The 11,507-nt window shown below is 70.1% G+C and overlaps 1 protein-coding gene across 1 annotated transcript; it reads right to left on the minus strand.

The window, feature by feature from the left end:
• Nucleotides 1-6,917: 6,917 nt before the first annotated feature.
• Nucleotides 6,918-10,416, minus strand: NKX1-1 (NK1 homeobox 1). The gene is made up of 2 exons (XM_028503771.2): nucleotides 9,954-10,416; nucleotides 6,918-7,999 (listed from the first exon to the last, which is right to left on the minus strand). The coding sequence occupies exons 1-2, from the start codon at nucleotides 10,414-10,416 to the stop codon at nucleotides 7,137-7,139; spliced, it is 1,326 nt and encodes a 441-aa protein (XP_028359572.1). The 3' UTR covers nucleotides 6,918-7,136.
• Nucleotides 10,417-11,507: the final 1,091 nt, after the last annotated feature.

Here is an 11,507-nt window from a genome sequence, read left to right on the forward strand (position 1 = left end):
TACAGGTGCTGAGCATCTCCCTGTGTCTTAACTCCTCCCCCAAGGACACGTTTGTCGATTTAGGGGGAGAGGAAGGGGCAGAGAGAGAGCGCATCGACGTGAGTGAGAAACGTCAGTCGGTCGCCTCTCGTATGCGCCCAGACCGGGACTCGAACTCCCAGACTCCGGGTGCACAGGACGATGCCCCGAGCCCCTGGCCAGGGCGAGTCTTTGGAGAAGTGTCGGCCCCGGCCCCTGGAGGGGGTGGGGGCAGGGGTGCCGGCTGCCCCTGGACGGGCTGCTGGGAAGCACCCAGGGCCGGTCCTCTCCCGTGTGTCCTGCGGGTGTGTCGGCCCCTCGAGGGCAGTGTGGAGGGTCCCTGGCCATTACTTCCCGAAGGGGTCCGCCCACCTCTTCACCCCCCCCCCACGCCCCAGGTGCTGCCGTGGTGGGCGTCAGCGCTGTGGGCGGTGTCCCCTGGTCTCCGAGACCCTCTCCGCTTTCCATGGTCCTCCCCCAGTGCCCCAGACTGGGCCTGGCGGCCCGTCTCCGAGGCCCGGGTTCTTCCTCCCGCCCGCTGCAGGCCCCTCCACCCTCCGGGGAGTCGTCGCCTCGGGTCTTGTGCTTCTCGGTGCGGACCTCCCGCTGGGTTCCCTCCCCCAGCTCGTCCCTCTGCTGGTCCTCCCCACGTGGCGGAACGCCGCTCTCACACTCAAGCTCCCCAGACGCGGTCTCCTGCAGCTCTCCGGAGGCACATCTTCCCAGGGACTGGCCCGAGTCCCCACTGACCAGCCCCGCAGCCGCTGTGGGCCCCTGGTTTCCCGTGGACAGGCCTGCTCCCTCTCTCCTCGTGTGTCTCAGCGTCTGTGGTCCATGGGACTTTTTAAGTACCGGAGGCAGCGGCTCTGGAGGTCGGACCCACCGCTGCCCAGAACTTGCTGCAGCTGCTGTCCGCCTGTGCAGGGTCTGGATGCGCTCTGTGAGGCCTGTGTCCTCTGTCACACGCACCCCGAGGTCCGCTTGGTGGGCCTGGTGGCCGGCTGACACTGGCCGGAGCAGTCCTCGCAGGCTCTGGCCCCCGGAGTCTCGCGGTGCTGTGCCAACAAGCCGTGGGGTGGGGTGGGGCACCTTCAGCCTCAGCCCCGGGGTCACCAGCCCTGCCCCCCGGCCTGCGTGCAGCGTACAGGGCAGCCAGGGCGGAGTGCTCAGCGTCTCCGCGGTGCTGGGAGGTCCCTGTCCAGCCTCTCCTTCGCCCCGGCTGGGACCGCCGCTGGCGGCCGCGTCATCCGTCTTCTACAGACCCGCCCGGAGCCGGCCGCGTGGAGCCAAACGAAGACAAGCCTCGCGAGTGGGGTTTTCCCAGCGGCAGTCAGATGAGCCACGTAGCGGCCGCTCTGACGATGAGGCTTCTGGGGGCGTCCCGCCCCGGCACCCCCCCAGCAGCCGGGAGCTGCTGGCCCTGCGGGCGGACTGAGAGCCCGCGCTGGCTGGGCGCGGCGGCCTTCCCGGGACACACACACCCACTCCCCGGGCTGGGACGCGCCTCGGGTTAACCCCGGAGCTCTGGAGAAGTGGCCGGGGTCGGGTTTGCTGTGCGTTGGGGGGGGGGCGGGTCCCTGAGGTCCGGCCCTCGCAGCTGGAGGAGCCGCTCCTGTGGCTGCACAACGTCCGTCCGCTCTGTGGGTGGGGCCCCGGCGGGGACTCGCCCCGCCCACCGCCGTGCCCAGGCGTCCCGCCGCGGGCGTCTGTGGCCGAGTCCTCTCCCGCAGAGACGTCACCCTGGGGCCAAGGAGCCAGGGGGGCTGTGCGTGTGTGCATCAGGGTGGGGGGGGCAGCTCCAGAGGCGCTCTCCGGAGTGGTGGCGGCCGGCGCTCCCACCAGCTGCCGGCCAGTGTGCTCGCCGCCCCACCCGCAGCGGGTTCACCGCGTTGCACATTCGCTAAGCGATGTGACAAAGTGCAGTCTCATGGTTTAGTGGGTAACCAAAATATCTCTTAAAGTGAAATTTGTTTTTCTTTTCCTGTGTTTATTTTCTGTTGTCTTGTTTATTTCTTATTAAATTGTAGCAGCTCTTTATTATTAAGAAAACTAACCCCGGCTGGTGTGTCTCAGTGGATTGAGTGCCAGCCTGCAAACCAAAGGGTTGCTGGTTCGATTCCCAGTCAGGGCACATGCCTGGGTTCTGAGCCAGGTCCCCAGTAGGGGGCGTGCGAGAGGCAAGCACATGCTGATGTTTCTCTCCCTCTCTTCCCCTCTCTAAAAATAAATAAAATCTTTTTTTTAAAGAAAAAACTGTCTCCACAAGGTGCATTGCAAGTATTTCCTCGTTTTGTCTTCCGATCTCCCTCACGTTGCCGTTTGCTTTGCAGACTCCCTGTGCAGTTACTGTAGTCGGCCTCCCACGCCTCCCGAGGCTCGTGTTTCTCCCCCAAGATTCTATTAAAAATCCTCCCATGTTTTCTTCTGCGCTTTCACAGTTTTCATCCTTATATTTAAATCACTGATCTACATCCCCTTTGTTTTAACATACAATGTTACCTGGGGAATCTAGTTCTTTCCTTCCGATGGTCTGTCCCCACCGTTTGTTCAGGCCCTCACGTTTCAGCAGGTTTGAGCTCCACCTCGACCTCCCGCCAGAGTCCCCCGGGCAGCGCTTATGCTTCTGAGCGCCCCCCCCCCCCCGCTCTGCCTGCTGTGTGTCACTGCGCGGTCTGAGCCGCGGTGGCTGTGGGCCGTGTGTCACCGTGACAGCGACCTCTTCCTTTCTGTGCGTCTGGAGGTGCGGCCGGAGCGCCGGCGAGCGGGGGTGGGGTGTCCCTGCGAAGCCTGACTCAGGGAGGGTTTGTTGCCGGTGCCCTTTGCACCGTGTCTTCCAGTGAGCCTCCGTGGGCGTCTGTTCGAGACCAGCCTGTGGGTCTGGGGGTGTCTGGCCGGCGGGGGGGTGGGGGGGCTTGTGGAGAGCGGGCGTGGGGCTGGCCTGCGTGGCTGGCAGGTGGGTGCAGGGTGTCCGGTGACGGGCGCTGGGGGGCCCCTTCCCTCAGGCCCAGGGGACGTGCCGGAGGCTGCACCCGTGCTGGCGGTGTCCTCGGTGCCCCTTCCCTTCCCTCCCCTTCCCCACCCGTACTTGTCCAGCTGTGCTCTGGGTCCCCGTGAGCCAGGCAGGGGTGAGGCGGCCTGGGGGTCCTGGCCAGTGGACGAGTTTGGTGCGGCCCCACCCCCGGGCCCCAGCCTGTCCTCAGCCCCGGGGGGGTGGGCTGGGGTGCGGGGACATGGCTGCTGCAGAGGGGCTGCCACACGGGACACAAGGGGGGGCAGGACCCGGCACCTGGAGTGCTGCCCGCCTGTGGCGGGGGGGCCCTGGAGTGAGACCCCCAGGACCCCTGTCCTCCCCTCGTGCCGCTCCCCACATCCCGGAGACTGGCCTGCCCAGCCAGCACCCAGCCCCTCACTGCCCTCCGCCCGCCCCACGGTGGGTGCCCCACTGGGAGCAGGCGCCCCCCTACTCGGGGGTCTCTTCTCTCCCCCCAGGGCTGGGGCCTTTCTCTTCACTGTGTGGCCTTTCCTGGTGGCATGTGACTCTCAGGGTTCCCAAGACGGAGACCTGGGGACTCCGCACCGGTCCTGGGTGCCACCCTGGGGTGCTGGGTGTGACCGTTCAGGCCAGCTGCCCAGGAGCAGGGGACACGTGACAAGTGGCCGGGGCAGGTGATGGCAGAGGGACAGCAGGGCACTGCTGCGTGTGGGGAGGACAGCCCGGAGAGCCTCCTGCTGGGGCAGGGCCAGGCCCAGGGCCCGGTGGTGGTGGTGGCCGTGGTCCCCGCTGGGGGACAGCAGCCTGGCCCTCGACTCACCCTGGCCACAGTCAGGGGCCCTTGAGGGGCTGTGACCCCAGGGTCCCCGTGGTTTGGAGGAGGAGAAGTGGGGGGGTGCAGAGGGGCCCCACAAGGGTGTGGGGTGCTGGGTGCGGGGAGAGAAGCCAGCTCAGACAGCAGGGGCCCACCTGAGGGTGCGGCCATGGCTGGATTGGCCCCAGGGCCCCTGCATGCCCGTGGGGGGGGGGGGGGGGGGCAGGGGCAGGACAAGCCCGGTGAAACCGACGCCAGGAGCCCTGCCAGGGCCAAGCGGCAAGGGCTCTTTGCAGGGGTGGCAGGTCCCACGCCCATTCTCCCCTTTTGACTGGGAACAACACTTCAGCAGCTGAAAGACTACGTTTCCCAGCTTCCTCAGGCTGGCAGTGGCCATGTGACCAAAGTGACCAATGACGTGTGAGCAGCTGGCTGTGTCAGGAAAAGGGCAGGTTCCTCTCCCCGTTCTGGGTGCTGCCTGGAAGCTCGATGTGATGGCTGGCGCCAGGCCCTACCCCTGGGTCTCTGAGGATGAGGCCCAGCCCGTGGGGGCGGGGGGGGGGACCCAGCAGGACCCAGCTGGGTCCCCGAGGACTCTGCGAAGGTGTCGCCGTTGTGCAGAGCCACCAGCGACCAGAATGAGCTCACACGAGAGAAAATAAACTCCATCCAACACTTCATGTGGAGTCTCTCTTCCTGCAGCCCCAGACATTGCTAACCAACTCCGGGGCAGGGGGCTGAGGGCTGGCGGTGGGTCCCCAAGGGGCGGGCGCCCCAGGAGGCCTTGTTCAGGCACCGGCCTCACTGGTCAGCTGGAGGCGCCCTCCGCGCTGGGTCTCTGCTGGGGGACCTGCACGAGTAAGACCGGGACGGTGGGGTGGCCACTGGGCCAGGACGAGCCCTGGGAGCTCTGGGAGGCCCCTCCAGACGCCGACACCAAAGTGGGACCATGTAGAGGGCTCAGGGGTCACCTCTGTCTCGGCGCCCAGGGCAGGCCCTGGGGGGCTGTGACCCCGAGTCAGACGCAGGAACCCCTGGGCCCCGGGCTGGTGGGGGTGGGGGTGGCGCCAAGCCCAGTGGGTGCATGAGAGGTGGGGCCAGCCTGGGGCTGGGGAAGTAGCCAGAGCCGCCCCCCATGGGTGCACCGTGGACGCTGGGCGCCCAGCAGGACGGTGAGCTGGAGAGCCAGGGCGGAGCCCGGACGGCACAGGGTGGGGGCCGCTTGCATGGAGCCCCACGGCCTCCCGGACCAGCTCTCCCCGTGCATCGTGCCCGTAGCCACAGCTCGGAACCCGGGGGCCACCGGGGGACTCAGGTGGGCCGATGCGGGCCTGTCCCTGCGAGGGCCAGCAGGAGCCAGCTGGCCCCAGAGCCGCCCCCGGCAGGGCCTTCGGGCCGGAGAGGGGCCTGCTCAGGGTGTGGGGAGGGCGGGGGGGGGGGGCAGGGCACGTGACTGGAGGAGAGGGGCTGGGGGGAGAGCGTTGCAGCCCTGGCTTCGTGGCCTCCAGGCCGCCCTGCACATGTTCCACAGGCAGGGCTGACGCCGGAGGGTCCACAGGTGTGGCTGCTGTGTTCTGGGTGGCCTTGGCAGCTCCCCGGGCTTGGCGGGTGCAGGGGACAGGGAGAAGGCCAGAGCGAGTACCTGTGTCTGAAACCCCCCCTTTCCGGCCTCTGTGGTGGGGAGTGGTGAGGGACCGGGCAGGTGTGGTGGGTGCAGGTGTGGCAGAGGAGGGGGTGGGGCGCTGCTGCTCCGCCGAGACCCGAGACCGCGCAGGGGCTGGGTTGGCACCCTGTGCACGCCCAGCCGGGCTCTGCCAGGGGCGGCTCCGGGGAGCCAGGGCCCCTTGGGAGCAGACTGGCCCCTTCTGGGCGCTGACGGGCACCCCACCCTGGCCTTGCCCTCAGCTCCTGGAGGTGGTGCCGGCTTGCGGCTCTGCGCCCCTCGCGCCCCTCTCAGAGTGCTCAGCACACTGACGGTGTTACACTCGGCCGCGGGCCTTCTGGAGAGTTCTGGAGTTCCCTGGGGCTCCTCGGTCAGCGGCCTACACCCTGGAAGCCCGGTCTCAGTGTGGGTCTGGGGGCGTCCTGCCCTGCCTGCACCCCCTCCTGCCCCCCACCAGTGGGGTGGTGTCGGGTGCTGGGCTCTGGGAAGCTGGGCAAGTCGGGCCTCTGGGCTTTCGGCCCTGTAGCACCCAGCGCGGTGGACCTGGAGGTCAGGGGTGCGGGCGGCTCTGGGAGGGGCTGGGACTGAAGGGGGGGCAGCCTGAGGGGCCAGTGGCCCGGCCGTGCTGGTGGAGGAGCTAGAGCAGGGCGTCTCCTCGCGACCAGGGCTGCCCCTCACTGGCCACCCCCAGGCGAAGGAGGGGTGCAGGCACTCTCTGCCACTCCCCTCAGGGACCCCCCTCCACCCCAGGGTCATCCTGCTTCGGGGCCAGGCCCCCACCCTGGGGAGGACGAGCAGACCCAGCGCGGCGGGGTCCCTCCACCGCGCGACTCGGGCCCCAAGGCCAGGGCAGGCGCACACCCCGCACGCAGTGTCCTCTCCAGCCCGCGCACTGGCTCCCCCTCAGCACCGGCGCCCGCGCCCCAGAAGCCACTCGGATCTTTCAAGGAGAGCGGCCGCCCTGGAGCCCCGGACTGCTGGCCGCGGACTTGGAGTCTGGCTGGGGGTCTGCACCCCTGCGGGCCCCAGTTTCCCTCCACCGGGAGCGTCTGGAGCTCCCGCTTCGGGGCCGGCAGGCGGATGCGCACGGCCGAGCCGCCCTGACCCGGCGGTGCTCAGGCGCCGCGGGGGTGAGGGGTTCGTGCCCGACCCTGCGCGGCTCCGTCTCCCTGGGCGTCCGGACTCGCCCCGAGAGTGCCCTGAGGCTGCGCAGAGCGGGGCAGGGGCCGTCCCCGGGCTCCGGGGCCGTGGGGGAGGGTCCCGGCCAGGAGCCTGAGCACGCACCGCCGGGGAACCTCCGCGCCCGCCGCCCCAAGCGCACGGGTTCCGCCGGGAGACTTTGGCCGCGGGACGCCGACCCGCGGGGAACCTGGGACCCGAGCCCCACTCCCAAGCGAACCCCCCGCGGGCGTCTGGGTCGCACCGAAGTCCCCAAGGAAGGGCAGCCAGGAGGACCGGGCGCGGGCGGCGCCGGAGCCGGAGGGACGCGGGCGCGGCCTCCTGCGGTTTATTGATTGAACAAGTTCGGCAAAGTGCTTCCAAGCGGGGCGGCCCGACGCGGACAGTCGTTTATAAATTTAAAACTCTTCCGTGGCAACCGGCTGTACAGTCAGCGGCCGCACCTCACCAAGCGGCCACCCGGGCCGCGCTCAGAGGTGCGGGGCGTAGAAGGCGGGCGCGCCGTAGGTCTGCGAGCCCAGCACGAAGGGCGACAGCACCGCGGGGCTCGACAGGAAGGGCAGCTGCGCGGCGCACACCAGGCCGCCGGGGCCGTGCGCCGGGTACCCCGCCGGGCCGTGCATGGCGAGCGGCGCGCCCATGGGCGGCGACGGGCTGAGGGGGCTGAGGCCGCCGGGCAGCCCCGCTCCCGGCCCTGCGCCGGGCCCCGGGCCCCCGCCGCCGCCGGTCGGGGCGCTGGTGTCGGCGCCCGGGTTCTGCTTCTTCCACTTGGTGCGGCGGTTCTGGAACCAGATCTTCACCTGCGTCTCGGTGAGGCTGAGCGACAGCGCCAGGTTGAGGCGCTCGCACACCGACAGGTAGCGCGTCGCCTTGAACTTGTTCTCAAGCGCCACGAGCTGCTCGTACGTGAAGGCGGTGCGCGCGCGCCGCGGCTTCCCGGACTTGGAGTCGGAGCCCGTGCGCTTGCGCTTGGGCTTGGTGGACCCGGCCGTGCCCTGCGGGGTCGTCCCCGCGCCCCCCGGCGCCGGTGTCCCCGCTGAGGCCCCCGGCGGGGCCTGGGCTCCGGGTGAGTTTCCCCGGGGGCCGGGCGCCGCGGCCTCGTCGACGGTGCCAGGCGCCTCCTCGGCCTCCACCGCACCTGGGCAGCCCGACCCGCGGGCCGCGAGGCCGCCCCCGCCTCCTCGCGCCTCCTCCGCGCTGCGCGCCGCCCCCGGCTCGGGCGCCTGGTCCTCGTTGTCCGGAGCCTCCTCCCCGCTGTCCGCGCTCGGGCTGCGGCCGCCGCTGCTGTAGCCGTTGGCCTCGGCCTCGTCCGCCTGGTAGGGGTCGCCGGCGTCTGCGGGCGGGGACCGGACAGGACAGTTAGACTCGCGCCCTCCTTCCCTGCTCGCTCCCCCGCCGCTCCCGCCGTCCCCGCGGCCCCCCGCGGTGCTCCCCCTTCCCCTTCCCCGTTTCGTTGCTTCTTTCGTCCATTCGCCTCCCTCCCTGCCCCCTGAGCCTTCGTCCTCCTTCCCCGCGCTCCTGTCCTCCGCCCGCGCTCCCGCCGCGCCCCGGAGCCCCGCGCCTTTGCCGGAGCGGGACCTGCGGACTTTTCGGCGGAGCCGAAGCTCAGATCGAACCGTGGGGCAGATACAAACTTAATTAAACTCATTTTGTGTAATGTACAAACTAGTTAAGGGCCATTTAATTTATTCCAGCCTATATCACCCTCTAATTACGCAGGGCGCGGGGCCAGGCAATTACCTGGCATTTAAGAGCCCCGGGGCCCGCTGCAGGCGTGAGCCAGAGCAGGCCGCAGGGAGGGCAAATCCGGGGACCAAAGCCGCCTGCCCAGGCCCCAGGTCAGCCTCAAGCCTCCGGCCCCAGAACGCAGCTGCCCACCGCTGACACCCTGGCTGGGGCTGGGGTGGGGGTCCTCAGAGGCCCAGGCGGAGCCACAGCGGGGTCCTCCGAGCAGAGGACCCGCGGTGGCTGCGTTTGGAGCCCCGGGCATTTGGGGGAAGGCGTCCGACCTGGGCAGCGCCTGGGAGTGGTCTGGGCAGCCCCCACCCCCACAAGTGGTTCTGCAACCAGGAGAGAAACCAGGGCAGCGGCCCTTTGGGGTGCCCCTCCGCCGGGCACCCAGTCTGCTGCGGGACCGGGTGGGCACCCAGAGGCCAGGGGATAAACCACGAATTAATCCAGCCCTGGTGGGTTCCTGCAGGGCAACCGGAGAAGCTGTGGAGGCAGCAGAGCAGGTGCCCAGCACCCCCCACCCCGCTGGCAGAAGCAGGGCACCCCAAGAGCCCCTGTGCGTCCAGCCCCTGCCCTGTCCCCACGTGGGACGAGGAGGAGGGGTCCCCACCGGCCCCCTCTCCGCACCAGCCAGAGCCTGGCCTTCCGCCTGGGACGGGCACTGCGTCCGAGCGGAGACACTCAGAGCCCCGGCCAGGTGGACGGCAGGACGGAGCCCCTCCAGGAGGACCAGCACCTGGAGGAGCCAGCGCGGGTGCCGCAGGCCCCCCTGCCCCGAGACCCTCCCCGAGCCCTGGTCCCGGGCAGCCGAGGGGCCAGGAAGTCGGGAGGAGGGAGGGCCTGGGGAGGGGGCACAAAAGCAATCAGGAGCTGGTCGAATGCAATTCCCGATCAATAGCGGCCCCTAATAAGTGTAATAGGTTTTAATCGAGTAATTATCCGAATTTTGACCCTATAATTTAGATGTTTGGGGGGAGGCTTCGCAAGGTGCTTGAAAGAGATATGCACGCTGCCGTAATGGGATATCGACCCGGCCGGGGCGCGGGCCGCCCCATTACCAGCCGCTTTCCGCCGCTAAGCACATTTCCCCTTAACTGTAATCGAAGGGATTTAATTGTTTTTCCAGAGATAACCAGCGTTTTGTCACAATTAGTCTGATTTGTTTAAAAAAAAAAAAAAAAGGAGGGAAGGAGGCCTCAGGCGGCTGCGGTGGGGGTAGGGAGGTCACCAGCCAGCGCCAGCGCGCCCTCGATTCCTCCAGCACCACCGAACCCTCCACTGTGAGCACGCGCGGTGGCCAAACCCCGGCCGGCCTTGGAGCCCCGCGGCCCCGGGCCAGCCCCACAGAGCCATCCGGGAGGCTCGGTCGCGTGCGGGCCCCAGAGTCCGGGTCGGACGGAGGCCGAGGGCCGGCTGGGGCGGCCCCGCGCGCTGCGAACTTTACGCTGCGCTTTGGCCCCGGCCCGCCAGGCTTGAGGAGGGCGTCCCGGAACGTAAACGCAGAGCACCGCCCGTCCCCTGCCCCCGCCGCCCGGCGCCGGCCGTGTCCTACTCACGCGCTGGCTCGGCTCCGGTGGCGGTTCCAGCTCCTCCCGCCGCGGCGAGGGCGCGGCGCTCCAGCTCCTCTGCGCGCGGCGGACGCCCCGTGGCGGCGGGGACCGGGGCGCACGGGGCCGGGGCGCACGCGCTGGGCGCCACGGGGCCCAGCAGCACACAGCGGCGTCTTCTGCTGTTGAACTTGTTGGGGTCCAGGATGTCCAGCACCGAGAAAGAGGTGGGGCGCGGCGGTGGGGCAGGGCGGGCCACCCCAGCTCCCTCGGGCGCCGCGGGCGCCGTGTCACCGGCAGCCAGCGGCGGGGCTCCGGCCCGGGGGAAGGCAGGCAGCTCGGCGCGCCCGTCCATGGTGTCCCGGGCGGCGGCGGCGGGTGCGGGCGGTGCGGGCCCCGGGCCGGGTGCCGGCGGCGGTACCGGCGGCAGAGCGGGGCCGTCCCCGGGAGCCGCCGGGCCGCTCGCGCTCATGCCGGCCTCCCGCCAATCCGGCCGCTCGGGACCCGCTGGCTACTGGGCTCCCATCCCTGGCGGCCCGTGCGCGGCCGCACAGTCTCGCGCAGGCCGCCGCTGCTCAGCCTGATCTCCGCGACGCGCCCCGCGCCCCGCGCTCGGCCGGTGCTGGCCAGTGCTGCCCGGCGCTGCCGCCGCCGCCTCAGGCGCCCGCCGCGCCCGGTCCGCGCATTTATGGCGGCCCCGCCGGCGGCGCCTACGCGCCCACACGCCGCACACACGTGCGCTCGCAGGCGGCCGCGGGGCTCCGCCGCCCTCGTTAGCGCGCGCGCCTAATTGGCTGCGAACGGTCCCGGGCAGAGGAGGCGGGCCTCTCGCGGGACACACGGACGGAGTCCCGGCCGGACAGACAGATGCGCAGCCTGGAGCAGGAGTGCGGTCCGCGAGCGGCGGTCGCGGCCAGCGGCGTGTTTCTGCGCCTCCGCTCGTCCGGAAACGGCACTCCCGCCCCCGGGCTCAGGGGGAGGAGACAGCCGGGCTTTTAAATAATTGCGGGATCAATCGGCGGCGGAGGGGCTGCCGAGGCCCCGGGGCGCGCGGTCGGGCGAGCGCTCGGAGTTGCCTGGGACATGCCGGCGCGCGGGGCCCCTGCGCTCCGTGGGCGCCCGAGGCTCCGGCGCCCCTCGGCGGCTGGGGCGAGGAGTGGGGTCCTCGCCGCGTCCTCAGCCCCCGCCCAGCTGTGCCATCAGAGGTCGGTCCCGCCTCTCTCGGTCGCTCTTCTCCTGTCTCGGGGTCTCCCTTGACCAGGGTCTTGCCCCTCCACCTCCTCCCTCTGCCTCCCCCTTCGCGGCGTCAAATTAGGGCCCGGCCTGGCGCCTCCGAGGGGGCGGGGCCGACGGCCCCCAGGGTCCCCCTTTGGGAGCAACGTCGATGATCGGGAAGGCAGGGCGGGCCTCGCGCCCCCGCCCCGCCCCCAAAAAGGGGACCCAAGCGTCGGACGCACAGCGGACGACCTGCTCAGACGTCTGTGCCCTTCAAGTAAGGGGGAGCGTGGCGGCGAACCCCCTTCCCCGGGCGGAGGAAGCAGGACGCCCGCCGCCTGGGCCTTT

Source organism: Phyllostomus discolor, chromosome 1 (assembly GCF_004126475.2).
Source record: "Phyllostomus discolor isolate MPI-MPIP mPhyDis1 chromosome 1, mPhyDis1.pri.v3, whole genome shotgun sequence".
In the NCBI taxonomy this organism is placed as follows: domain Eukaryota; kingdom Metazoa; phylum Chordata; class Mammalia; order Chiroptera; family Phyllostomidae; genus Phyllostomus; species Phyllostomus discolor.